The following is a 26,261-nucleotide window of genomic DNA, read 5'->3' as shown; positions in this document are numbered from 1 at the left end:
GAAGTGGTGTCAGCTGGCCATGCCTCCCTGCCACACCCAAGGAAGACAGAGGCGGGAGAGAAAGGAGGTGGTTTGAGCCAGGAGGAGGTTCCAGGCTCTTCCCTCTTTCCCAGGCATGGTAAACATGCCGTAACACCCCCCCCAGTCAATGGAAGCGTCTGGTTCCTTGCTTTCACATTTGAAATAGCTTGTGGATGAGTCCATTGAGGCAGAATATAAGGGGAGGCCCAGGTAGCCCCTGGGGAGCTCTCACAGAGCTATCACAGAGCCCTGCCACCACAGGGACTATTTACCCCCTGGTGCGTCCCTGGAAGAATAGCCACCTGCGACCACCAGCCTCCCACTCTTACACTCCCATTTGGGCACGCTGACGCATGCCAACAGGCCCACCTCTCAGGGTCGTTGTGCAGGTAAAACAGAAGGGGGACACACATTTGAGCACCTTGCAGGAATTCTGGGATTGAAAAAGTGGCGAGAAAGCCATGAGGTTAGCGGCACGGCACGGCAAGGCCCTTCGCAGATGCCCGGCAGTGCCAACGGCTTCCGCAGGGCCCGGTCAGCAGAAAGATGGAAAAGTAGGAGAGGAGAGCTGAGCTCAGCAGCCGCTGCTCCGTTTGTGCCCCAATATGCGGGCGATTAGTCCGGCGATGGAGCGGCAGGAAGCGCTGGGCCCGGAGCGGATGCCCGGCTCCCCGGAGCGACCCGTGCGTGTGAAAGCGGCCAGCTGTGCGGCTTGATGTCCAAGCTGTCCTTACACTTTTATTAGGATTTCGCCCGGGGAAGGCAGCTTTGGAGGGCGGGAAGCAGATGGCCGGGGAGATAATGCATCCCCGTCCTTTTGATAAATATGGCCCAACTCAGTGAACTGATTAAAAGATTAATTTGTTAGAGAGTTTGAGGGCCTCGGGAAGAAAGAAGGAGGGAGGGGGGGGGGAAGGAAATAAAGAGGCTCTTGGGCGAGTCGTTTCCCAGACGGTGCCTCTCGCTGCAGTGGACAGGAATTTTAAAAATGAGGCGTTCTCCATCCTTATTTAAAGGCGAGCAAATAGACTTTTTATATCCCGCTGTTTACTACCCGAATTAGTCACGAAGAGGCTTACAATCACCTTCCCCTCCTCTCCCCAGAACAGTCCGCCTGTGAGGTAGGTGGGACTGAGAGAGCTCTGAGAGAACTTCTCTATGAGAACAGCTCTAAGAGAATTGTTCTGTGTTTGACCCTCAAGGCTATGTGACCTGGAGGTTTGCTTATGGATGCATGCTCACTTTCCCCCCACGCCCAAGATCTGCGGTTTGTAGTATTCAAAAGGATATGAAGAGGGGGCATTGGAGGAGATGTGTAATTAGCATATTCAGATCAGGGACTTCCTGGTGCTTTTCAAATCTCCTCTTTTGCCCTGATTGGCTCATGGGGGACTTCCTGTTCCCGTGAACTCACTTCCTCCCCGCTTGCCTCTAGAATCGACAGAAGGAATGCAATACACAATAGACTGTTTGTGTTCTCTCTCTTTCCTCTCGTTCTGTACAAAGTTGTTTCTCTTCTAGACAAAAGTATTTTATTCTTTTAAGTGGGGTTCTCCTCATGAGGAAATCTGAGTGCCGTCATGTTGTATGTGTACAGCCAATGTCTGTGTTCGTTCCCTCTCTCTCTCATCTGTCTATCGATCTTACTACATGACTATTGATAGCTATCTATCTCCCGATCTACTTCCCTTCCTTCCTACCCACATCTATCTACCTACAACTGTCTATCCTCTGTCTGCCACTCTATCTGTGCGATTCTACCTCCCTCTCTCTCTCTGCTATCTAGCTTTCCAATATGATTACAAGAAACCGTAAAACTTAGAAATAATCATGATTCCCAAATCGTACAAGCAATGGGGAAAAAATAGTTGACATAAACATTTTAAGAACTTTCCTGCTTCATGAATCCCTCCTGGGTTACTTTATCCCCCGTCCACTCCTGGGGGATGATATTCCCCTGGGGGGTGGATTTGGTTGTGATTTTTCGCCGTTATGTCTTGGATTCTTTGTATGGATTCCTGTGCATTTTATAGATTAGTCTGGCCTGTTTTAGGGGGTAATTTTACTGGGGATTTTATGCACATTTTGTAACCCGCCATGAGCCTTTTGGGAGTGGCAGCTAGAAATTTAATTAATAACAACAACAACAACAATCAGTCACAAGATTCAGATGATACCCAAAGCAGGACAGGGAGGAAATCTGTAGAAAAGACAATACCAAGATGGACATAAGCAAGAACTGATGCGTTCACCTTCTACAGGTGCAAAAATTAGGTGGGATTCTTGCCAGCAGGTAGGGTGAGAGTGGGGAGGAGCATGGCCTTCCTGTGGGGCTCATTTCATTGAAGCCACCTTGCCAGGCCACAAGATGGTTGCCAGCATTTTGGAAGGAGGAAGCAGGGCCTTGGGAGATGCCAGCTGCTCCTCCTGTCACACGAGCAGGGCGTTTCCCTCCCACCCACCCCCGAAATCCTTCCGGCGTTGCTTTGAAGCGATGAAATCAGCTTTGCAAAATTATTGTGAAACCGCACGGTTCATTCTGCCAGCTTCTAGAGGAACGAGGATCAAGCAAATGAGATTTCCCACGCTTGTCAAAATTGGAAACCTCTCTTTTGCTTTCTCTCTCTCTCTGTCTCTCTTAGGAGGTCCTAGGGGGGCAGGTTGTGATCATTGCTGATGGGGCTGAATGGTGAACACAGCAATGGGCTGCCAGAATGGGCTGCCAGAAAACTCAAGGCAGGCCGAACAACTGGGTTTTGCTTCTTGCACATGTGAGAGAGCTGGCTTCCTTCCCACGCCGAGTGAGTTGGCACCTGGGCAAGCATGCAGACTGGGCAAGGTAGCAGAACAGGCTGTCCCCAAAGTCCTGGCCCCCGGCAGTCAGTCACGCTGGCCCTGAGCAATTGCAAAGATCCTGCATGTCTCTTTTGGCTCGAGCCAAGGCTCCCTTTCCTCCACTAAGCCCTGCGGTAGTCAAACAGGTGAGGCTGACCCCCAGAAGCCGTTCTGGATGGGATGGACGCCAGGGCTCACTTCCCCTGGCAACCTGCCTCTCCTGATGAGTTGCTAACCGGTAAGATCCTAGTGACCAGGAAGCCGAGGGAGGGGAGGATGAACATGCAGGGATTTGGGATTGCAGGGAGAGGGATAATCCTGTTAACCCTTTTAATGCATCCGAATCGCTGGCCGAGTACGAGGCGAATGATTATTTTCTTGAATGGATGAGGTTTATTCAGGGCTCTGCCTTCGCGTCCAGCTCCGGGGAGGGGGACGGATGGAAACAAAGCAGCAGGAAAGGGAATGAAGAAGGAGACCGGGGTGTGTGGGGGGGTAGGCGAACATCCTTACAACCGATGGCTTATTCAACTGCTGGGTGCGAGAAAGGAGGGCGATAGTCCTTACAGCCTGACTGACTGTTCTTCTTGAGGCTGTCAGGGAGGAAGTGGGCTCAAAAGATCAGGAAGTCTCCAATTGATCGAATCAGGACACAGGAGGAGATTATATGAAAACTATCAGGAAGTTCCTTAGCTAAATATGCTAACGACACCTGTCCTTCGATGCCCTCTGTGGGACAGTCTCACAGGCTGTTGAACTATGCGCACTACAGATCTTGCATCTTCTAACTGTGCTGACCAGTCAAAACATTCACCCAATGGAATTATTGACCATAGTTTTCATTTGCTAATGCAGCTATTTCCTTTCTCCCCCGGACACCATGCCACCGGTTAGAAGATTCATTTCTGAAGCGGGAAAAACTCTCCGCTTGCGGTTTTCTGTCTAGAACATCCCCAGGGAGAAAAAAGGAATTCCCAAAATACATTGCGTAGCAGTTGCTGTCTGGACCATTCTTTGTGTTATACTGGACTTCCAGACTGGAGCAGCAATCCATCTTGCTGGTTCCCTCCCATTCAGAAGGATGCACTTCTTAAATAAATCTTTTTGTTTTTACATTTTTTTATTAGGATTGCCAGGCTCCCCAGCTACTGGTAACTCTGTTTCTCAGGCCGGTTAGCCTGGCATGACTGAATCAGATGTGTCCACAGCCTCTTGGCCACAGTGGCCGCTCTCCCACAGTGCCCTTAGATTGCCAGGCTGGCCTTGAAGCGCCTTGCCCGTCACGGCTAGTGTCGAGGTGGCCTCAGGTCTGCCACCGACTGCTCGGCACAGGCCTCAGCCGTGGCCGGTAGCCTTCCTCTCCCCCCCCCCGGTTGCCATGGCTATGGCCGTTTTGCATCATCCCCGCGCTCTAATCGTCCTCTCCCAGCACGCCGTGGGCCGCTGAGCAGATTAGGCAGCCGACTCAGCAGAGGGAGCAGCGGGGGTGACATGACGCGGCTGTTTGGCGGGGGGGATTTAACCCTCGGCGGGGGGCGGGGGGCTATGGGTGCAGGGGGCATGGCCGAGAGCAGGGAGACGCTGGTTCATGCGCTGCTTGGAAGGATCCCAGTGCACCCAGTGGAGGTTATGTGCGACACAAGGAAAGGGGTGGAATGAAACAACCCTATGCGAGAAAGGTCACCTAGAGGGTCATGGCAGAACCACCAACAATACTCGAAGAGGGCGAAACGAAACTTGAGTCCAACGGCACCTTTAAGACCCACAAGGTTTTGTTCTTGGGCAAGCATGCTTCCTCCAGCAATGAAATGGGAATACAGCTACATACAGTGCTACTGAATTAACGTGGCATTAATGCTTAATGTTTTATCGTTTTAAGTGTGTCCATAACTATGTTTGTACATTGCCCTTAGCTGGTCGCTGAAGGGCAGTCTAGACATTGAGATAATAATAATAATAATAATAATAATAATAATAATAATAATAATAATAATAATAATAATAATAATAATAATAATAATAAAGTATAGCCTGTCGATTTAATGGAATGAAGCTTGTGTCCAGTGTCACCTTGAATGCCCACAAAGTTTTATTCAACGTTTATAAACATGAGCTTAGACCGCGAATAAAACTTAGTTGGTCTTCAACGTGCCTCAGATTTTGTTCCGCTGCTTCAGACCAACACTGCAACCCACCTGAATCTATATTTAATGATACATTTAGAAGGGCTAAAATGTCATTTAAAAACCACACGCCTCTGTTCCGCGGATAAGTCCCTATGCCTGGTCTAATCTCCAAACATGCAGGTGATAAAATACAACTTACGTTGTAATACAAGAACGAAAGATATTTCGGCTAAGTCTTCCTCAGTGCTAACATTCAAACTGAGCGCTCCATACAATAAACAATTATATATATCTCCTTTAGATTAGCGCTGCGTGTTTAGCCATGTCCTGGTTTCATTTTTTTTTGTCTCAACCTTTCAGGTCACCTACCTTGCCCACTAGAGCTGCCAACCTCCAGGCAATGGCTGGAGATTCTCTGGGATTACAGCTGATCTCCCGGTGGCAGAAATCAGTTTCCCTGGATAAAATGGCTGCTTTGGAAGGTGGGCTCCATGGTGGTGTGCCCCCGTGAAGTCCCTCCCCTCCCCAAACCCCGCCCTACAAAGGCTCCAGACCCAAGGATTCCTAATGTAGTCGACAGGGCTTGTTTCCCAGTGGCCTGGCAGAAGAGAGCGCCTTGGTTCCCTGAACCAGAGGCAAGCTGAGTCAGTGCTTCCAGTTATAGGAAGTCGTCTTACCCCAGGTCAGGCGATTGGCTCCTCTAGGACCACCCCCAACCCTTTTGATCCTGCGGCCGCCTTCGGAATTCTGACATGGAATGGTGGGCGCAGCCTCAAAATGGCTGCCACGGGAGGCGGAGCCAGCCTCAGAATGGATTGCCAAAGCTTCACATTGGAAACCCAGCCAAAGAAATCTCCAATAATTAATCAGGAGCTTTGTTGGCATAAGCCCCACTTCTTAGAAATATCCGGCAGGCGCCAGAAAAAGGTGTTGGAGAATGCCACGGTGGCCATGGGCGCTAGATTGGTGGCCCGGGTTTGAGGTCTTCTCAGGCACCAAGGCCTTTCCCCTCATTCGTCATTTGAGCATCGTTATTGATCCCGGGACCTTCTGCGTGCCATGCAGGTGCTTGGCCACAGAGCCCCAGTTTTTGTCCTATGCCCCCCCCCCAGTTTTGTCTCATGCCCCCCTAATTTGACCCCTCATGAATCTGTTTTGTGGCTCTCCCTTGCTCGTCCGGAACACAACCGAGAAGTTATCCTTCCTCTTGACGCTAAGAGCCAGAGTGGATGTCTTTGGGGCCTTAAGTCCTCACAGCAAGTGGTGACATTAACTAAGGCATCAGACGGGGGACTTGTCGCGAAATCTTACAACCCCAGGTTTTCCCCGCCCTCTGGGGAAATGCAGTGACCTTATTTGAGCATCGTGCCGTCTTCCGATGCCTCGGCCGCAACCCGGGCGAACAAAACGAACAATAACAACGCTTCAAAATAATTACTCGGCAGCCGTAATTATGCACGAGCCGTTAGGGGGAAAGGGGGGGGGCTGAGGATTTTGTTTTCAGGATAATTAAATTGAGTTGCCCCGTTTTCTGTGTGTGCGCGCGGAGGGTGCTTCCTGCGCCAATGGGAAAACTCAGGCTCCGTCCGTCAGCTTTTAATCTCAGTGGTCTCCTGACCTGTGGTGCTGTTGGGGTGGGATTAACGTGGCCTCCCCAGGGGGGGGACGGTCACATGACTGTCTTCCCTTCCCCACCTGCTTTCTCACATCTCGGGCAAAGCATTTATGGGCGACGGGCTACAGTGCCACGGGACATCTCCGGGGGCCAAGATGCCCGCCATTTCCCTGCTCTACAAGGGCGTCGTCTTCCTTAGCAGGTAATGGGATTGAGGGAGGAAGGCTGGCGGTGTCGGACGCGGTAGGTAAGGGGATAGGTGTGAGCTCTGTCTGCCATTGCCTGTCTTTGGGTCGTGACTTTGGTCTTCCAGCTTGGAAGGGAGAAAGGGAAGGAGGGAAAAGATGGCTCAGGGCCTCCCTCTGTTGAGCCTTCCTTGCTGGTCTCCTGTCCAAGTACTGGCCTTGCTTAGCTTCTGAGACCTGTCTGGATTGGACTATACCAGCTTAGATGGTGCTGAGTGCAAAACATATTGCTGGGAGGGAGGAAGTGAAACGAACCTGGCTTGTCTGCCCTTGAAAAGGTCCGTCTGATCCCTCGTCCAGCGGAGAGGAAAAGCAAAACAAGGGGATCCTTCTGGTCACAAGAATGGAGATTAGGTTTCGGTGATGCCCCAATGAGGAAAATCCAGAGATGCTGGCGGCTGTAACAGGAAATGCACAGGGCCATTTCCAGGACGATAGTGTGTGTTTGTGAAGCCTTGTAAAAGTTTTCAGAGGGCAGCTGTGCTGGTCTGCAGTCAAACAGCTCGATTCGAATCCAGTGGCCCTTTGAGACCAGCGAGATTTTTAAGGCAAGATGAAGGGAGCGTCGACTCTCAAAAGCTCATTCTTTGAATATCTCGTTAGTCTCGAAGGTGGTACTGGATTCGAATCTAGCTGTCAAAGCTTTGGCTTGCTGTGTTGGCTTGCTTTCACAGGTTTGGCACTTTAACTTTCAACTGCGTGGAGTGGGAAAATAGGAGCGTTGTGTGATGTGGGCTCCCTAGTGACGAATGATCACTCTCCAGATGTGGGAAGTTTCCTATGCAGTTATCTGGTGGTGGCTGGGATATGTTACCCTCCATGGTGCCATCCATACTTTACCAGTGGCTCAGTGGCACAGCATGTGTTTTGCATGCGGAGGGTCTGATTCAAGAGAAGGCAGCATGCATGCTCATGTGGACCAAGTACAAGGTCCCTGCCCCAAGGAGTTCGCAGTTCCAATCCCGACATGGCAAAACAAGAGGAGAGGGCTAAAGCGCAGAAGAATAATTCATGTTTCATTTCCCTTATGTGCTTATTTTTATTTATATCCCGCACTGTCTCCTGGCCTCATCCCTCCCTGACTGTAGGAAGCTCAGAGAAGTCCTCCTCTTCTGTCCTCCTCTATTTGAACCTCACAATGAGCCTGTCAGTTAGACTGGGCTGAGAGAAAAAGGAACTGGCCTGAGATCACAGTTCTTCCCCATTTTTGAGAGCCAAATCTTGTTTCTGGAATTCCAAGAACGGAACGCCCTCGTCACATGTAGACCCCAGATGTCACTTCCCGTGGGCAAAGAGAGCAGACTCCAAGCTGCTTAAAAGAATAAAACAGTTTTATTTAGAAGGGAAACAAACTTTGCGTAGAAAGAGGCGAGAGAAAGACCTAACTGTCTCCTGCATTCCTTCTGTACTGGAGGCAAGCAGGGAGGAAGCATGCTCAAGCGGTATAAAAATCTAAGCAAAACAAAATAAAACAAAGGAGCAGGAAGTCTCCAAACGAGCCAATCAGGACATGAGACCATTTGAAAATACCAGGAGGTTCCAATTCTTAACTATGCTAACCGCACCTCTCCTGCAGTGCCCCCTGTGGGACATTCTTCATATCCTTTTGTATCGTGTGCAGCACAGATCTTGCAGATCCCAGTTCTTCCTGTCTTTAGACTCTGTGCTCCCACCGCCACCTCTCGTCATCCTTCTGTCAACACGGTCTCTTCTTTCAGGACGCTGATGGGACCATACGGGATGGATCGTACAGTGCATTGCGTGGACTTCTACGACTGTGCCAACGGACTTGGTGAGTAGCTTGCTTTCGGTGCCAGGGACGCTGGAGGAGGGAACGGAACGTTCTTCAGCTCCTTTTGACCACTGCAGGGTGGTTGTTGTTTTTAGCACTCCATCGTCAACAAATGGTGGTTTGAAACAAGGGTCCCCAACACAGTGCTTATGGGTGAATTGGCACCTGAAATCACCTTTCCCAGCACTCGCCAAGAATTTTTAGGAACTGGGCACGGCCAGGCGAGGCCTATGATTGGCCGTTCGAGATTCATCTGGAACCTCACAACCCAGGGTGAGGTAGAGGTTGCTTCTGTGTCATGAAATGTTTTTTTTTTCCTTTGCAGGTATCAAGGTGATCGGTGGCATCAGAGAGTTTACCGGGGAAGAATATGGGGTTTACGTCAAGAGAATCCTCTCAGGGGGGATTGCGTACGCAGACGGTGCGTGGTGTGTTTGTTCTTTCATTCACCGATTAAGCCGATAGGCTCAGCCTCTCCCAACGAGTGGCCAAGGAGAGCGGTCGAGGAAACCTGAAAAACAGCAGTTGAAAAACGCCCATTGGGGGAGACTCAGGAGCAGAGAAGTGGACAATTTGGGGGCCAAGGAGAAAAAAGGTTTTTTTCTGACTGAGCGGAACGGCGTAGAAGCTTGGAGCAGGTGGATAATAGTCAAATTGCAACCAGAGGATCCCAGTGGTAGGAACAGGTCTTGAAAGTTCAATGGGAGTGAAATGTTTCTTATACTTTGTTTTGCTCGTATCGTAAATGAACTCTTTCTCGTTTGGATTTAACCCTGTGGGCTGCGTGTCTCAGAGAAAGTTCCGCACACAATTCAATACCTCGGTCTATCTATGTGCGTTGTAGGGTAGGAGTAGCGGTGGAAGCGAGTGTTTGGAAGAGAGTTTGAGCCCCAAGCCCAATAGTTCCACGTGGATGAAGGCAGATTATGAACAGAGCCAGAGCTAAGCTATCTGTGGACATTGTCAGGAGTGAGTGAGAGAGAGAGAGGGATCCGAGGTGCAAGAGGATCATGACTCCCTGAGGATTTCAGAAGAGACACAAAGGGTCACGAGGGCAAGTCGTGACCTGCACATAACCCATCACCCGGACAAGAGAGGTCGTAGAGGTCAGGGTAGGCCTTTGGGTGTGTGGAAAAGGTGTGTCAAGGCCATCCTCGCCAGAAGGATGCCTACCTGTGGTTGTCCTCACAACAATTTCCCCCCCTCTTCTTGCTTCCACAGGCCGCCTGCAACCTGGAGACCAGATCTTAGAAGTGAACGGGGACAGCTTGATCGGAGTGACAAGCGAGAGGTGCGGACGGGATCCCAGTGGGAACTCCGGATTTATATGCCCCTTATTTTATTCCGGGGCCCTGTCTGGAGATTTGCGTGGAAACTCCTTTTCGGGAGGGTTTTTGTGGTGGAGTCTGAACCAACTTCCAGCGAGCCTGTTGGGTTTTCAAGGAGAGGCACAGTTGCCTGTTGCCTGCCTCTGCAGTGATCTTCCTTAGGGGTCTCCCATCCAAATGCTAAACAGGGCTGACCCTGCTTTGCTTCCGAGATCCGACGAGGTCAAAGGGTTTTTGGGGGGTGTAGAAGGGGGTCAGCTGGGCCCTTCGCTAAGCACTGATCCTGTAATGCCCCCTCATTATCCGTTCTCTTTCCTGACGTCCCCCTCTCCTCCCAGAGCTGTGGACATTCTCAGGGCCGCCTCTGCCACCAACTACATGCGCCTTCTCATCGCTCGGGACGACGACGCCCGGTAAGGACTGACATTTTTCCGCAGTAAGGGGTGAATATAATCGGAACAATCCTGCAGGGGACAGAAGGCATCTGTGGCAAATGCTTTTCATGGAAGGGCCAGCTTTCTTTTGTGTTTTGGCTGCTCTCAAATCCTTGCCAAACTGGGATGTGTGGGCACAGGGTGGCAACATTGCAATGGGGCCAATCCCTTTTATTCTGTCCCACCCCGCGCGGCCCCGGCCTCTGCTGCTTAATGCCGTTTCCTAAACGGCAGCGTATGTTTGCCGGATATTCAGAAGGCTCCCCGGCCTTTGGCGAGCTGCCCTGGAAGCAAGACACGCCTGCCCTCCGGAAGGTGGTTCCAAGCTGAAGCCACACTGACGGTCACCCTTTTGTGACGGGGTTATTTCGTTAAATCTCCCAAAGGTCATCCGAAGGGGGGAACGGGCGGGTAATTGAAGATTTGCAGAGATTTCGCGCCCATAATCATCTCTGGAAATGTTTAATACACACAAATACATATCTCCAAGATTAAGGAGGAGGGGGGGAGGGAGGGAACGAGACGGAGAGGGCTCTTTTTTTATGCCTCTTTATTATTATTTTATTTATCCCTTATTATCTCTCGGAGGAGCAATCATCCTTGTTTCCACTTTTGGGTCAGGGGTGCTGGGTGACGCAGATGGGCTGGCGGTGGGTGCAGCACCCACATCAGCTGCTGAACAATAGGAAGGATCCGGCCCATCAGCAGGGGACGGCCTAGAGGCTGGCCGATCGTTCCAGTGTATTTTTAACTCCACTCTACCTCTAAAGAACACGGGGTTTTAGCCTCCCTGTGAGGTAGGTTAGGCACCCTGGGTTGCCCAACAAGCTACATCGCAAGGTGGGGATTTGAACTCAGGTCTCTTAATCCAGCGTCTCCAACATGGTGCCAGGGGGCACCATGGCTCATTTTTTTAGAAAGTGTGTCCAGGTGGGGAAGGGAATCCCCTTTGGATCCCCGCCGGGGAGAAAGGAGAGGTATAAATGAAAAAACAACAACACAAAATAATGATAGTGATAATGTTATTAATAACGATAATGATAATAATAATGCATTATTCACAGCGGCGGACGAAACTGTGAAGCCGGATTAAACTGTGTTTCTCTCTGCCTTTTAGGAGAGAGTTTGCTGAACTGCTGGAAAAATTCGGCTCTCACAGCAACACAGGCTCAGCTCGGAGTTCGCCTGTTCTCTACAGCGGAGGTGAGCCGGCACAATTCCTGATGGGCGGGCGAAGAGAACACGGTGGGTGATCCCTGCAGTGAGCAGAAGGGGAAGGATAATCCCAAAGCATCTAGGAAAGAGGAGAGAACAGTTAGAACTGTTGCTTGCAGTTCTGGGGGCAGGACCTGGTTGGAAAGCTGTCAGGAAGCTCCTCCTATAACGATGCCAAATGCACATCTCCTTCGGCGCCCCCTGCAGGACAGTTTATATTCTGTTCAGTCGTGCCTCCTGCAGACCTTCCATATCCCGACCACCTTGACTTTGTCTTTCAGGCAGGTATTTGGAAAGCACTTCCTCGGGGTCGTCGTCTCGCTCCCAGAGCCCTTTGCTGTTGAGCCCCGCAAACTCCCACGGCCCGCTGATCGGAAATCCAGGACACTCCCTGCACCCGGCCTCGCAGTACGTACTGTGTGCCTCAGGGCCAGCTTTGAGAGTCCGCTCCTCCGATTTCCGCACCAGTCTGCTGTTCTGTTCCCAGTCCCTTCCTCCGTCCGTGAAGGACCTCCCAGTGGCCGGCTGAACTCCCGTGCGGGAATATCGGCCGTGTGCCCGATCGCTTGACGTCTTCTGAGCACAGTGTGGTTATTCACGTCGAAAGAAAAATTAGCCAGCGGTCATAAAAAGGAGAAGACACAGAACAAATGAGGCCAGATTAAGTGGGAGGACAAAGATAATTTCTAGAAGCATCCGGGGAGCCTCTTTTGGATACTGGAAGCTAGATGAGATGCCCCTTGGCTCTCATTGGTTGACACCCCCTGATCTGCCTCTTTCCACTTTCCTTGCAGCTGTTTGATCGAATCTGGGATTCAGAGTATCTCCATAGCAAAATCTTCGGGGTTGGGGCTGATTGTCAGCGGAGGGACCAACAGGCCAGACGGGCCCATGGTTTACATCCAAGAAGTGCAGCCAGAGGGAGACTGCTGCCGGGTGAGCAGGATATCTGGGTGTCTTCCTTCCTTCCTTCCTTCCTTCCTTCCTTCCTTCCTTCCTTCCTTCCTTCCTTCCTTCCTTCCTTCCTTCCTTCCTTCCTTCCTTCCTTCCTTCCTTCCTTCCTTCCTTCCTTCCTTCCTTCTCTTTTTCTAAAAAACACCTGGGTAGCTTCACAATAGTGTTGGTTGACTGTTATACAAAGGATGTCGAGATTATCCCCGAGTGTATCAGAGAGGCATTCCGTTTCTATGTATCCTTTCCTTTGGTGCCTTCTCCCTGTGATCTTTCTCTTGCTCTTCTTTTCATGGCATGCAGCCCCCAAAATGCATGCACACACGCATTCACACAGCTGTTTTGTTATTCTTTTCTTTTGCCTTGCTGTCATGCGTGTCTCTGCTCCCGGATGCAGCAGGAGGTGGAGGTGAATCACACGAAAATTCGTGTGATTTTCGTTTACCTGGCCGCTTGCACCAGTCTTCTCTGCCGCCAGCATGGTGCCGTGGATAACACCACTGGCCTCTAACCTGGGCAGCTGGGTTTGATCCTGCACTCCTCCATTTGCAACCAGCTTAGCCACAGATCTCTTACAGATGTTCTTGCAGAGTAGTTCTCTCAGAGCTCTCCCCATCCCACCTACCTCACAGGGTATCTGTTGTGGGGAGACGAAGGGAAAAGTGTTTGTAAGCTACTTTTGAAACTCCTTCGGGTAGCGAGAAGTGGGGTCCAAAATGCCAGCTCTTCTTCTCTTCTCTTGCAGGACGGGCGCCTCCGGCCCGGCGACCAGCTGATCGCCATCAATAAGGACTCGCTGGTGGGCGCCACTCACGAGGAGGCCAAAAGGATCCTGGCCAAGACAAAATTCAGGTAAGAGAGGCTTTCTCGTCAGTGTCGCGGCAGAAGGATGGTGGTGAGTTGTCTCCGGTTGCGAGAGGGCTGCTGTTGCTTTCCCCATGATGGACCCGTCCTAAAATTCGTTGCTCTGTTGCTTTCCAGACATGAGGGAAACAATGAAGTGGCCTTTATTCCCGGAAGGGGGCGGTTGCACCCCGGACTCTCGGTACACAGCAGCATCCATTCCTCGCCCACCAAGGCTGTAGGGAACGGCCTGGGATCTGCCCGCTTAAAAGTCCACGTGAGGTCGCCCGAGGTAAGGCCGTCGTTCCGGGCGCACTTGTCAGCTCTGAGCCACGACAATAATCCCCATGCCCACCCAAGAGATCTGTTTTCGCATTGTCAGTGACACCAAACGAAGTTCTGGATTTTGCCTCCAACCCCTTTCACTGCTTATACTTCTTCTCCCTTGCTACCTTTTCCAGAGCAGACATGACAGCCCCTTTCCTGTGCCTTCTGCGTCACCAGATATCTGCCCGCCGGAGCTCACCATTTCTGGTAAGGCCGTCCCTTCCCTCATGTGCATTAAAAAAAAAAAAAAAGACTAGCAAGTTTTTATCCCAGTTCAAGATATATAAATTGCCTGATGCGTGACATGAGACTCCTTGCCAGGCAGACGTTCATATCTCAGGCAACAAACGGGGTGGTGGAATATGAACAGTGAGGGTCAAAGGACCATGAAATGAAAAAAAGAGAGCACATGTTTGGCATCCTCCCCTCCTTTTCTGCACACGTTTGGCACCCTCCAGTGGTCGATTCGATATTACATCCCTTTATGACTGGCAGAGATCCTTGCAGATTTAAATATATGTTCAGCATCTATCCTTGCAGATTCTTGAGCTGCGGTGGCAGACTTAAGCGGCAGGTTTTTGTGCCCGACATGCTGTAATGTAATGTCCAAAAGAACCCCAGAGGGGGCAGAAAATGGGAGGGAAATAAAAGGCCAAAATAACATGCATACACAAGCGAGGAAAAGGAAAATGCGTGAAAGCCCCTAGAGATGGCCCAGCGAGGTCAAGTCACCCTGAGCCATGCTGATCAGATTAGCAAAACCGGGAAAATGCTGGCAGGGGCTCATGGGAATTGTAGTCGGTGGACATCTGGAGAGCCACAGTTTGGCCACCTCTCCCCTAGTTGGAGATCTCCAGGCCCCTGTCTTTCCTTTTCCTTGATTGCGCATGACGATTGCAGAATTTCCCCTGTCCTGCGATTCTTGCATTTCCCAGCCCTTCCCCTTCTTTGGAAATTTTGGATGCAGCATCCCAGATGGCTGGGAACGAGCCCAGAGAAGCTGTGTTCGGAGTTCATAACCTGCCACGCCCTCTCATTGCAGAGCTAATTCCATTTAATGAGGCGTGGGAGGGGAGCTCCTTTGCCCTTGAACATCTCCCCTCCCCAGCGCAGTGGTAGGCCCCCTCATCTCAGCCTCCTGTTGGTTCCTTCCGGCCAGCCTCCCATCTGCTATGCTCAGCGGGGGGAGATGGATTTTAGGATTTACCTGGATTACTCTCGGGAGGGCAACCTCTCTGAACGGAACTTCTCACCTGAAGCCGACTGTACCTCGACTGTGTTGAAGGGTTCTTGCGTTCCACTGCTTGCATCTGAATTTGACTCCCGTCTTTTGCTGCTTTGTTTTCTGGATCCAGTTGTTTTACGATGTCCAGTTAAAATGCTTAATCAGAATATCCCGCTGCTAGTTGTAGCTTGGTTTTTTTCTTTCCTGATCTGTCTTTTTCCTTCCTTCCTTCCTTCCTTCCTTCCTTCCTTCCTTCCTTCCTTCCTTCCTTCCTTCCTTCCTTCCTTCCTTCCTTCCTTCCTTCCTTCCGTCCATCCTGGTTCAATGAGCGCTTCCTTCTTCCTCCCCAGGTCCCACATCCCCTTCCAACCAGCGAACGGCTCCAGCCAGCAAACCCAAAGTGGCACTGGACCCACACATTCGTCTCAAGGATGGGAAAATTGAACTGGTAAATCAAATGTGCCTCCCCCCCCCATCACCACAGGCCCTCCAGTGCTTTGACATTTAGGTTATTGGCCTAATGATCCAACATAGTTTCTCTTATGTCTGGGGCAGTGCTATTCTAGCTCCTTGTTGCTTGGAGGGGTCATAGAGGGCTCCTGGACCTCCTGATGACCCCTGTGTGACACAGAGCATTGGACCGGATGGGCCACTGGCCTGATCCAGCATGGCTTCTCTTGCGTTCTTATGAAGCATGAAAAGGTAGCCACCAATGAATATGTAGCTTGTCTCCTTTTCTCCTTGGTTCTCTTCCACCCCCATCCCCGAACTGTGCGGCTTGTCCCCCGCCTGCCGAAAGATGCTGCAATATTTGGGCCTCGACGTGAGCGAGGAGAAGAAGAGGCAACTGCGGCAGAGTGTCACGACGGACTCGCAGGGCACAGTGGCCTACGGAGGTGAGTTGGATTCCGACAGATGCTTCCAGACTGTTACTCCCCCTCGCACCCCCCCTCCCGTCTTCCACAAAGGCAGTGAAGTGAGTCTTTTTTGGTTCCTTATGCGACTAGAATCCGGGGAATCTCTTGTCAGGTGTGGCTTATGATGAACCTGGGGGCGGAAATGAAAAAGGAAGAACAAAGGCGGAGAAGAGCAGGGAGCTGTTGCCCTCTAGTGGTCAGCTCTAGAAAGAGTTCTCTTTGAGACTTTATTTTCGAGTTTGGGGGAGTTCAAGTTTCGAAGCAAAGGTGGGGAAGGGCTTCCATAGGATACAGTGCTATCGATTCTGACCTCCGAAGCGGTCCTGTTCTTCAGGGGAGCTGATCTCTACTGAAATAGCGGATCTCCAGGCCTGCCCTGGAGGATGGCAACCCTAGCTCCATAAAAGGGAGAGCGCATCCGAGCAAGCATGGGTCCTTCCCAGCTCACTCTGGGGGTTGTCTCAGGATACCCTGGACTGCGATTCCTGCCTTTGGGGATCCCCTCCGGTTTCACTCTGCGGGTCTTCTCTTCCCTGTTCCTTTCCCGCCACAGATTTCCTCCAAGCGCTCAGGGATCTGCTTCCGGATGAACTGGAGGAAGCCGGCCTTGACTCCAACTCGGTGCTCTTCACACAGCACGAAGTGGCCACGCTTCTGGACACGTCGGCTTTCCATTCTCTGGTCAGCCCCCACCCCTCAGATTCTTGTTCCTTTTGCAGCTCTTCAGCACTCTCCCTGTGCATGTCTGCAGATAGGATGTACAAAATGCCTAGAGATTTGTGTGGTGGAGTCGGGGGGGGGGGGTGACCTTGGGCCTGTTGTGGTTCTCTCGGAGCTGTTCTCACAGTTCTCTCAGAGACCTCCCCAAGGTCACCCTCCCCAAATCCCACCCTCCCCAGCCTCCACCCCCTGACATCTCCAGGTATTTCCCCGTCGGTTGCTGGCTCCCCTCCGTGCTGTGAGTCCCCCCTGCTTCAACTCCCTTTCCTCGATCGCTCCTGGCAGCGGCAGGGAGCCTTCCCACCCCATAACAGCACATCACGCCTCTCTCTTTAGAAATATTACCAGAGAGAAAGGGAGCTGCGGCTTTTCGCAATTACCGTCCCTTCCTAATTCAGCCTTAATCCAGTTCTCCCGCCGACAAAACATAGCCACGGCGGCAGAAAAACCCCATCAGATTTCACGGGTGTCAAAGAGCTTAGCAGGAGAAAGCCTTGTTGTCAGTTCCCCGAATGCTGGGCAGGGAAGATATGCCCCAGCGTATCTCTCGCTGCTGCTTCCTCACCTTGAGGGGATGGAGAGAGGAGCCGTAGCAAATCCGCTCCAGATATAATCCTGAGCCCGCCGCTGCGGAAAAGCCGTGCGCCTGTATCTCTTCCGAACCATCTCAGGGCCCGGGGACTCAATCTCCGCGAAATACGAAGCGCGCTCTCCGGATTAGCTGTCTTTTGTGCCGCGGAACTGTTTTAGCGGGTTGTGACAGCTAATCGTTGCTTCGAGGGCCTGCAGAGAGACCCTTCAGAGCGCGGGGCCGTGCGTGGCCTACTAACCCGCTGACTCCTCACCGGCGTGCGCCCCTCCTTTTCAGACGTTCGACTCGGTCAGCTGCAACGACAGCGAAGAGCTGGAGCAGCTGCAGATGGAGATGTTGGACTTGCGGCAGGAGGTCCGGCGGCTAAAGGTGAGGGGCTTGTCCGGGACGGCGGGCCACGGTCTGTCCCTCGAGGGGGGCCCGGATTGCGAGAGCTGGAAGCGTGAGTCGGGACCGAATAGAAGGCCCGGGAGAGCAACAGGCCCAACGTCCCTGAATGAGTTTCACGGCAGTGTGGGGATTCGAACTCGGGATTTCTGGATCCGAGCCCCAGACTGTAACCATGACACGGCCCTCCTCGATAGGGCTGTTCAGAGAAGGCAGCCTAGAGACAGGGTGTTACGTTTCAAACTTCCCTCCCCCCAGACGCTCCTGAAGGAGGTAGAGAGCAGCAAGAAGTCCTTGGAAGAGGAGCTGCAGAGTCTCAACCAGGTGAGGGGGCGAATTCAGGTCTCGGGTCCATCGGCGCCCCTCATCCACGTTTGTGGAGTTTTACAGAGTGGCATAGAGACCAGCTCTTGCTTCGAGGAGTCTAAAATCTGACCCCAGAGGCATGAGGAAGAAAAAATAAAATATGGAGACCAGGCGTTCCCTCTCTTGCCTGGGAAATGCTTGGGGATTTTAATCGAGTCCTCCTCTTCCGTCCCAGAAGGCCCTGGGCTTCCTCTCGGAGAACCGGACCCTGCACAACAGGCTGCAGGTGGCGGAGGTGTCGCAGCGCCAGGCCCACAGCGCCGAGCAGGACTACGAGGAAGTCATCCACCTGCTGGAGGCCGAAATCGTCGAGCTGAAAACGCAGCTTTTGGCGAGGAAAACCAGGCTGGCTTCGGAAGTGGAGGTGAGCCCAGGCACAGCGAGGAGACGGGAAGCTGCAGCAAAAATAACCGGCCACAGGGGAGTGCCAAGAACAGAAGGCTGCGTAGAATTGCTTATATCTTCCTCATAGGGTTAGCTTAGAGGGTTGGGCCATGACCTTCCCAACCTCTCCAGGCCAGGCCTGGAGCCCTGATCCTCATACCTCTGATGCGGCGGTCTCAGCAGGTCAGGACTTCTCCAGGCAGAGCGTCTCTCTCAACAACCCTCTGCTTCTGACAACAGATAATGTCTTAGCACAAGTGTGGCCAGACTGCCGCAGGGGCTCATGGGGATTGTAGTCCATGGGCATTGGGAGAGCCACCCCTGCAGCGTATCTGTAAGGCACTCTATAAGCTATTTCTCCTGAATTCCACGGTGGTGTTTAGGCAAGCAAGCGACTTTTCTACAGAGAGAAGAAATAGCAATATGGAACGAAAGGCAATTTCCAATAAATGCATGATCTGTTAGAAGAATGTCATCATTTTGTTTGTCGCCAAGCCACCAGCCCAAGTCCTTGGCCTCTTCCTCCCTTTTTTCCTACCTTCTCCTGTCTTCTCCCCAGAACGAATTCCTGGAGCTGAAACGGAGGCTGTCCCTGGTGGAGGGCCAGCTGAGGAAGTCCGAGGTCCGGAGGAAACGCCTGGAGCTCTGCAACCGGAGGCTACTTCTCTTCGTGCAGGTGACGGGCGGGAGCCCTGGGGGAGGGAGGGGTGCCAACCTCCAGGCCATGACTGGGGATCTCCTGGGTGTGCCTGCAGTCCTCCAGATCAGCTCCCCTGGAGGAAATGGCTGCTTTGGGGGGTGGTCTCTAGCGTCTCGTACCCCGTCGAAGCCCCTCCCCTCCCAAAACCCCGCCCTCCGCGCTACCTACCTCTCAAGGCTGTTGTGAGGATGAAAGGGAAGAGAGGAGAACAGCAGCGTGCTCTTTGGAGTGTGAAAAAAGAGACACTTTTCCCTCCCCAACAAGTTTACGTTCGGTTTGGGATCAGCAGCAAGGGCGGTGAATTCCTTTTTTAAAGAGGCAAATTAGTGTCACACAGTTGATCTGAATGAGCAAAAAAAAAAAAACCCTCCCAAATCTCTCTGTGGCTGGGGAGGGTGTGCGTGTGGAGACGGAACAAGTTATTGCTCCTTTGGGCCTTTCACTTCCTGTTTACATTCAGCTGTTTTGTTTTGTTTTTTTCTGTTCTCACCCAGAACGTCCATAAGCTCCTGAGCACTTCCTGTACAGAGGAAAAGAGGTGAGATGCATTCAGGCAAGTCGTTCTCAACGATGGCCTGCTATGTTGATCGGAAGCGATGTGCGTTGACTCACGAGAGCTTGCTGATGTGGGGTGACCCCAGGCAGGGGCTTCCAAGGCGAGGGAGAAGCAGAGGGGGTTGGTCATGGCCTTCCTCTGCAGAGCCTTCCTTGGTGGCCTCCCTTCCAAATACCGACCCTGCTTAGCTTACAACTGATGGTGACCCTAGTAAGGGGTTTTTAAGTCCGAGGGAGAAGCAGAAGTGGTTGGCCATTGCAATTTACTTGGCAGTCCCCCGTCCAAATAGGGACCCTGCTCAGCTTCCAGGATCGGAAAAAATCAGGCTATGCCGCGCCAACCATCCCTCCTCCCTGGAAGATTTTGTTGGTCATCCAGGTGTTACCTGTCGATGGATTGATTATGTTGTCAAACCTCCCACCCAAGGGCTAACTGTGGCCAGTTCCACTCAGCTCAGACTAACCTGGACTATTGAGACTGTTAGAACTGTTTGCTGTCCTGGTTGTTGTGGGTTTTCCGGGCTGGATGGCCGTGGTCCAGTAGTTTCAGATCCCCTGACGTTTCGCCAGCATCTTCAGAGGTAGCACACGGCAAGGCGAGAATCGCTCCGTGCCAAAGTCGGTCAGGGTTACTGGAGATGGGTTTTCCTCCGACCCTCGCTTCTTTCTTGCCAGAGTCCACGTTCCCGAGGACAAAACGCAGGGCACTTCAGACGCCTCGACGCTTTCTTCGGAGCTTTGGCGCTTGCTGATTGCGGAGGCGAAAGACCTGCTGGAGCCCATCCCCTCCTCCAACGCTACAAAGGACTGTAAGTTGTCCCTGCTCGGAGAACGAAGTCCTTGACAGAAGCCGGTCTGTAACCGAGGAGCCCTTCTTGCCAGTCTGTGGCGCAGGGCCGGGGTGGGTGTGATTTGAGTGCAAAAAGGATTAGCCCACGGGCATCTCTAGCTAAAGCCGATATTCTCCGGCCACCAGCCAGAGTATGAAGATGGGGGGGGGGCATATATCCATGGACTACAACTCCCACAAGCCCTTGCCTGTCCATAGAAATTGTAGTCCATGGACAACCGGAGAGCCACAGTTTGGCCAGCCCTGTGGGAAGAAGTCTTCCTACGGCTCCAAGGCTTTCCCCCAGGGGTGTCTGATCCTTCCAGGCCTGTATGAGAGATCTCTGTCCAAGGTGCTGAAACCGGGCACTGGCCTGAGAGGAACTCCACCTATTCACCTTCTTCTTCTTCACGCCTGCAGCTTATGTTTTGGGGGGAGTCGCTTTTGGAAAGACGCTGTGCAGGCCCAACCAGGTTTCTTTTTCTTCTGCAAGCTCCACAGAGCTGAGCCGACTCTGCCTGCATCCAGAGCCCGGTTTTAGAATGGTACCGAGCCTGCCTGTGCAGGATGTGCACACCCATGCAAGTTCAAACCTTGAATAAAGCTTTGTTGGTCTTAAGGGTGCCCCTGGCCTCAAAACGTATTCTGCCTCAAGAGTTGCCATTCTCAGTCTTATTTTGGCCACGGTCTTTTCGGGAGCTCTTCTTAGGTTCCAGGGCTTACGCAAAAGGCCTTTGATAAGAGTGAACTAACTATCCTTGATGCACCTTGACTTATATATATATGCAAGAAAGATTTCTAGAGCGTTCAACCAAGAGAAGCACAGGGGTTACCCTGGAACGCAAGTTCCAGCACACAAAAAGGGGCGGATGATGTGATTTCTTTTCCTTTCCCCTGACGAAGGTCTAACTTTCGATCGGTTAATGATCGGAGGCTCAATGGTGTTTGAGACCAAACCGGTCGTTTGCATTCCCTGTGTCGACACAACAATTCTTTCTGACTCTCTGCTCTTTTTGGTTACGTTGGCAGCTTCCTCGTACGACTGGGACGACTGCCTAGCCGCTGATGGGAGCCCAGACGGCAAAGAGTAAGTGTCTCAGAGACGGCTCCTATGCTATCTGCTATTTCCTCGAGAAAGTCTCCAGCCCTCGCACTTCTGTCCCCATCGCCCTGGGAGCGCATTCTAAGTGGGAATCAGAGGAGAGCAGCAGTGTTTCATCTCCTCTCCCAGCAATAGTTCCTGGCCCAGCTCTGGTTGGCCACTGTGTGAGATGGGATGCTGGACCAGATCAAGGAAGGCCTCGGCCTCTGCGCACTGCTGTGAGACAGGAGGCTGGACTAGAGGGACCACCGGTCTCTTCCAACAGGGCTCCTTTTGTGTTCTTAGGAAGGCCTCGGCCTCTCTATTGCCCTGTTGTTGACCCTCCAGAGGAACTGTGTGTCCGCTTTGTGAGACAGGATGAATTGTGGGCTGATCCAGCAGGGCTCTGCTGGTGTTTTACAAGGAAACAGGACTCCTGGGCTCTCTGCAGAAAGAGATAAAGAGAGCCAAAAACGATCCTTTCCTTTCTAAATACAAGAATGGGAAGAGAACAGAGGGGGAGGGAGGGGCCAGTACCTCTAAATGCCATTTCGCACAGAGTGCAGTTGAGAACCAGAATCAGGAATTGGCAGGACTCTGACATTTCTAAGCCCAAGAAGAATATCCATGAATGACCCGGGATCTACCAGCATTGAAGCTGCTTGTTGAGTTCCTCAGGAAGCGAACGTTCCCCATCTCTTTGCTGCCGCCCAAGCTGCCAGAATGCCACCCACGGCTTCCTGGAAACAGAACATGCCTGTCGTTTCAGTTTGTCCCCGAGACTTCGATCGGCATCCTTTGTCTCCCCGTCTCTTTCCAGAAAATATGTACCAGACTGGAGTTCTTGCACCTTGTTAGAATTTGTGCGCAAAAGTCACTTTCCAGTTGGAGTCTTCAGCGGACGTCCTTGTGCTGTGGAAACACCTGCCACGGCCAAAGCATTTTGCTAGCCTTTGCAGGGGCTGGTTAGGGAAAGATGGCAATACCCTCTAACAGTAGCCCCAGAATTAGGGCTGCCGGCTTCCAGGTGGTGTCTGGAGACCTCCCAGGACTAATCTCCAAACTAAAGAGATCTCCTGGGATTCGTGGACTCGGAGAGCCAGCTTGGTGCTGTGGCTAAAAGTGGCAGCCTCTAATCTGGGGAGCCGGGTTCGAAGCCCCACTGCTCCTCCCCATGCAGCCAGCTGGGACACCTTGGGCTGGCTTTTCCCTAATAATGGGTCATACAAACTGGTCCACAGTCTACCCAGAGCGTGCATCGTCAACTCAGCTGCCCGTTCTCAATGACGTGCCTCGCTTTTCTCTCGGGAAAGTTGCTGGGAGCACCTGTTCTTTCTTCGGCTTGCTTTCTGAGTCCCTCCGCCACCCCCCTGGATGACAGCATCTCTCTTTGGTTTCCAGGCACCCTCGCCAGAAGACCACCTGGCCTCCGTCACCGCCGCCGAGCCAAAGCAAGGGCGATGACATCTGCCAACCCCAGAGCACATCCGGGGACCCTTGTGAGAAGCCCGTATAACTAACCGGCCTCGGTCAGCTCCTGTTCTTGCAGGTTCAGAACCAGGGACCACTGCCCGGGGGGCAGAAATGGGAGGGAGAGGCATCTGAGGAGCAGGCCGCCCCCTCCGCCCCTCCCTCCAAACACACGTTTCATTCTTGAAAAGACTGAATCTCCTCGCCAGCCCCCCGAGACGTAAAACAGCAAACCCATCTTCTGGATGGCTACCTCTGCATCAGCGAACCGGGCTGAAATCTCCTGGGTTTGGGGGCTTTAGACGGTCGTGAACAGGATACCTGGAGAACTGGCGGCATCGCAGTGCCAGGATCCCCCGCAAAGGACCCTTGGCGTTTCTTACGGAAAACCAAAGTACTTTTTTTTTCCACGATAGGTTCTCATAGCTCGTTCCTTATTAGCTCTGCTTAGCCATCTTGGGATGTCGAAGACGACCGCCAGAACTGGGCCTAGCCTCCATCCCCAAAGACGGTTCTTGCATTGTGGGTCACCGAGATTTCCCGGATAACATCGCTCCACAGCAATTCAGTGGGTTTAAAAAAAAAAAAAGGGTTGGGAGGGAGGGTGTAACTAGACCCCGGCTTTAACAGGGTTAGCGAGTTCAGAGGTCTGATGGAGTGTTCTACCTTGGAGGGTGTTGGCATCTCCTTTGTTGGGAGCTTTGATGTGCCCCTGTCAGGAGGGTGTGAATCCCTGAGAAAGTGGGGGGCTGGACTGGATGGCCCTCAGGGGTCTCTTCCAGCTCCGGGGGATCTTGGGACTCCGTGATCTATCATCCCATTGTTTGGTTCTGAGCGTTTCGCCTTCTGCTCGGGCACTCCTCATACCGCCTCAGTGTAGTCAGCGGTGAGGGGAAAGCGCTCTGCCCATGCCCAGAGGCATTGTTATTTCACACGGTTCATGACCGAGTTCTGAATGCATATGTAGCAAGTCAAAATCATTCTGGACATACAATAAAGCACTTCCCAGGCTCCCGGATGCAGTTGTCGAGTTGTCTCGCCGAAGTACATCAGAGACGGTGGTTTATTTTATTTTGTACTTTTATGGGTTTTATTGGCTGGGGCATGACCGTAAATAAAATTGATACGGTGCAGTGTGATGGGCAGGAACTGGGAAAACTTGGGTTCAAGATCCCCCCTCTGCCACGAAGCCCGCTGGGTGACCTTGGACTTGTCACAGTCCTGATAGAGCTGTTTTTTACACAGCAGTTCCTCTCAGAGCTCTCTTAGCCTCACCTACCTCACGGGGTGTCTGTTGTGGGGAGAGGAAGGGAAGGCGACTGTAAGCCCCTTTGAGCCTCCTTCGGGTAGAGAAAAAAGGGGTATAAAAAAGAACTCTTTGTCTCCTCCTCCTCCTACTCTCTCAGCCTCACCTACCTCACAGGGTTGTTGTGAGGATGGACCAGGTTAAAAGGAATCGGAAGACGCTTCAGTGAGTTCCTTGGAAAGGAAGTAAAAGGAAGGGCAGTGAGTCGAGCTATTTCTGGATTTGACTCATTCAGACAAGGGCTGGAGACATCCCATTCTTTGAGGGCGATCGTCCCGACAGTTTTGTGGTTTTGTTTTCTAAACGCTTCCCCGACCAGCAAAATCTGTTTGGCCTGAGGCAGCCATGGTCCAAAGTGACCCCCAAACACCACAATTTGCATTTCCAAAAGCTGCCATTTCATTTCCAGCCGAGGAGAGGGGTGGTACACGCTCCCCCATGGGTATTTTATCCACTGCATCTCAGCCGTGCTTACCGAGGAGAAAAAGTCCCAGTTACTTAAATCAGACTCCCTTCTCCCTTATGATGCTTAAGATTTTAAGGGCCTCTTGTGAGCAGCAGGAGCACCCAATGGGTCACTCAGGAACACCAGCGAGACAAATTTCTTTCATTGTTCAGCAAAGAGCAGAGAGAACCACCGTCTGGAAAATAACCATCTGCTTCCTGATTTCCGCACCACAATTTTCTTCGCGTCGTTAAATCTGTGCTGGAAACAGGACGGGGGAACTCGTAGCTTTGTGGGGACCACATGATGGTAAGCCCTTGGATTTTGCTGAGCACAGCGCCCCCCAACGAGACGCCCCTTGACACCACAGCGCCCCCCAATACTTTTTCTGGTGCCCTCAGATATTTTCAGAAAATGGGTAGACTTTTTGAAATGTTTTTTCGCTGGCCAAGACTGGACCCCCCCGGGTATTCTGTGCAGGGTGCAAGATGCAGCCCTGAACAAATACCTTTTGAAAGAATGACCGCAAATGATTGATGGGCCCTCTTTGGCATGCCTGTGAGTCCCCAGTGAATTATTTATTTACTTCACTTCTATCTGTTCTTCCACCCCAATGAGGATCCTGAAGCTGCTGCCCTTGCTTTCCTCACCTTTTTATCCTGGCAACACCCCTACGAGGTAAGTTAGGCCAAGTGGAGATTTGAACCAGGGCTCCACAGATCCTTGGCTGCCACATCCACCCCTACCCCCCACTGGCTCTTGACTGAAGCATAGGACAAACACAACATTTGAGTCCCTGTAGCTATTCAGAGGGGGTTTGCCCATTGCCTGCCTCTGCATAACGATCCTAGTGTCCCTTGGAGGCCTCCCATCCAAATACTATCCAGGGCTGACCCTGCTTAGCTTTTGAGATCTACCTACCATCTATCTACTCACTTACCTACCATCTGTCTGTCTACATCTACCAACTTATTATCTGTCCATCTACCTACTTACCTGCCTTCCTATCGTCCGTCTGTCAGTCTGCCTATCGATACAGGTGGGTAGCAGAACAAGCTTGCAACTTGCATGAGACTTTCGTGGTCGTGAAGGTGCCCTTGGACTCAAAGTCACTTGGAGCGCAGCTGCCAGTCAGAGTCAACAGACCTTGCTGGAGAGGGGGCCGGACTCAGTAGGAGGCTGCATCCCCTTCCCTTGACTTTGACGGGCCAATCCGGTGCAAGGCAGCCTCATGCGCCTGAATCTTCCCCACACGTGAAGCAGGCAACACCCCCACACCCATCCCCTGCAGCGTGAAATGGGGGACATTTTTTGGGGGGGGAGGTTGTTTCCAAGTGCGCGCGCACCCCTTCCCCCTCTCCCTCTCCAACGCTGCCTACCCGGTGGGCGTGGCCTTGCCCGCGCAGTGGGCGTGCCTCCAACCGCAGAGCCGCGGCGGCCGTTGAAGAGAGGCCGAGGACTAGGGGGCGCGCGCGAGCTAACGGGAGAGAGCGCGAGAGCCGGCGCGTGCGGGGGTTCGGCGGCCGCTGATTGGCTAAAGCGGGCCGGCCGG

The 26,261-nt window shown here is 52.2% G+C and overlaps 1 protein-coding gene and 1 long non-coding RNA gene across 7 annotated transcripts in view; one reads left to right on the top strand and one right to left on the bottom strand.

Moving 5' to 3' along the window:
* Positions 1-23,970, top strand: part of LOC143826959 (syntaxin-binding protein 4-like) — a 45,010-nt gene extending 21,040 nt beyond the window's left edge. For 3 of the 6 annotated variants that reach the window (XM_077316002.1, XM_077316003.1, XM_077316004.1), the window contains 21 exons: positions 8,561-8,634; positions 8,960-9,055; positions 9,856-9,925; positions 10,301-10,375; positions 11,514-11,599; positions 11,893-12,019; positions 12,406-12,547; positions 13,308-13,414; positions 13,544-13,697; positions 13,867-13,939; positions 15,308-15,405; positions 15,757-15,853; positions 16,428-16,555; positions 17,463-17,555; positions 17,832-17,897; positions 18,115-18,303; positions 18,883-18,999; positions 19,518-19,561; positions 20,254-20,387; positions 21,437-21,494; positions 22,890-23,970. In XM_077316002.1, coding sequence (XP_077172117.1) covers positions 8,561-8,634; positions 8,960-9,055; positions 9,856-9,925; positions 10,301-10,375; positions 11,514-11,599; positions 11,893-12,019; positions 12,406-12,547; positions 13,308-13,414; positions 13,544-13,697; positions 13,867-13,939; positions 15,308-15,405; positions 15,757-15,853; positions 16,428-16,555; positions 17,463-17,555; positions 17,832-17,897; positions 18,115-18,303; positions 18,883-18,999; positions 19,518-19,561; positions 20,254-20,387; positions 21,437-21,494; positions 22,890-23,004 — 2,143 coding nt within the window. In that variant the 3' untranslated portion in view covers positions 23,005-23,970. Of the gene's footprint in view, positions 1-6,686; positions 6,800-8,560; positions 8,635-8,959; positions 9,056-9,855; positions 9,926-10,300; positions 10,376-11,513; positions 11,600-11,892; positions 12,020-12,405; positions 12,548-13,307; positions 13,415-13,543; positions 13,698-13,866; positions 13,940-15,307; positions 15,406-15,756; positions 15,854-16,427; positions 16,556-17,462; positions 17,556-17,831; positions 17,898-18,114; positions 18,304-18,882; positions 19,000-19,517; positions 19,562-20,253; positions 20,388-21,436; positions 21,495-21,794; positions 21,933-22,889 lie in introns of those variants that run through there. The other 3 variants (XM_077316001.1, XM_077315999.1, XM_077316005.1) reach the window with 3 other exon arrangements.
* LOC143826962 (uncharacterized) overlaps positions 1-26,001 on the bottom strand; it is a 39,423-nt gene extending 13,422 nt beyond the window's left edge. Inside the window, exon 1 of the long non-coding RNA XR_013227155.1 lies at positions 25,706-26,001. This is a non-coding gene — a long non-coding RNA (uncharacterized LOC143826962). The remainder of the gene's footprint in view (positions 1-25,705) is intronic.
* Between the last annotated feature and the right edge of the window lie 260 nt (positions 26,002-26,261).

This window comes from Paroedura picta, chromosome 17 (assembly GCF_049243985.1).
Source record: "Paroedura picta isolate Pp20150507F chromosome 17, Ppicta_v3.0, whole genome shotgun sequence".
In the NCBI taxonomy this organism is placed as follows: Eukaryota; Metazoa; Chordata; class Lepidosauria; order Squamata; family Gekkonidae; genus Paroedura; species Paroedura picta.
The sequence above is the reverse complement of the archived record's forward strand: the minus strand, read 5'-3'. Positions and strand labels throughout refer to the sequence as shown.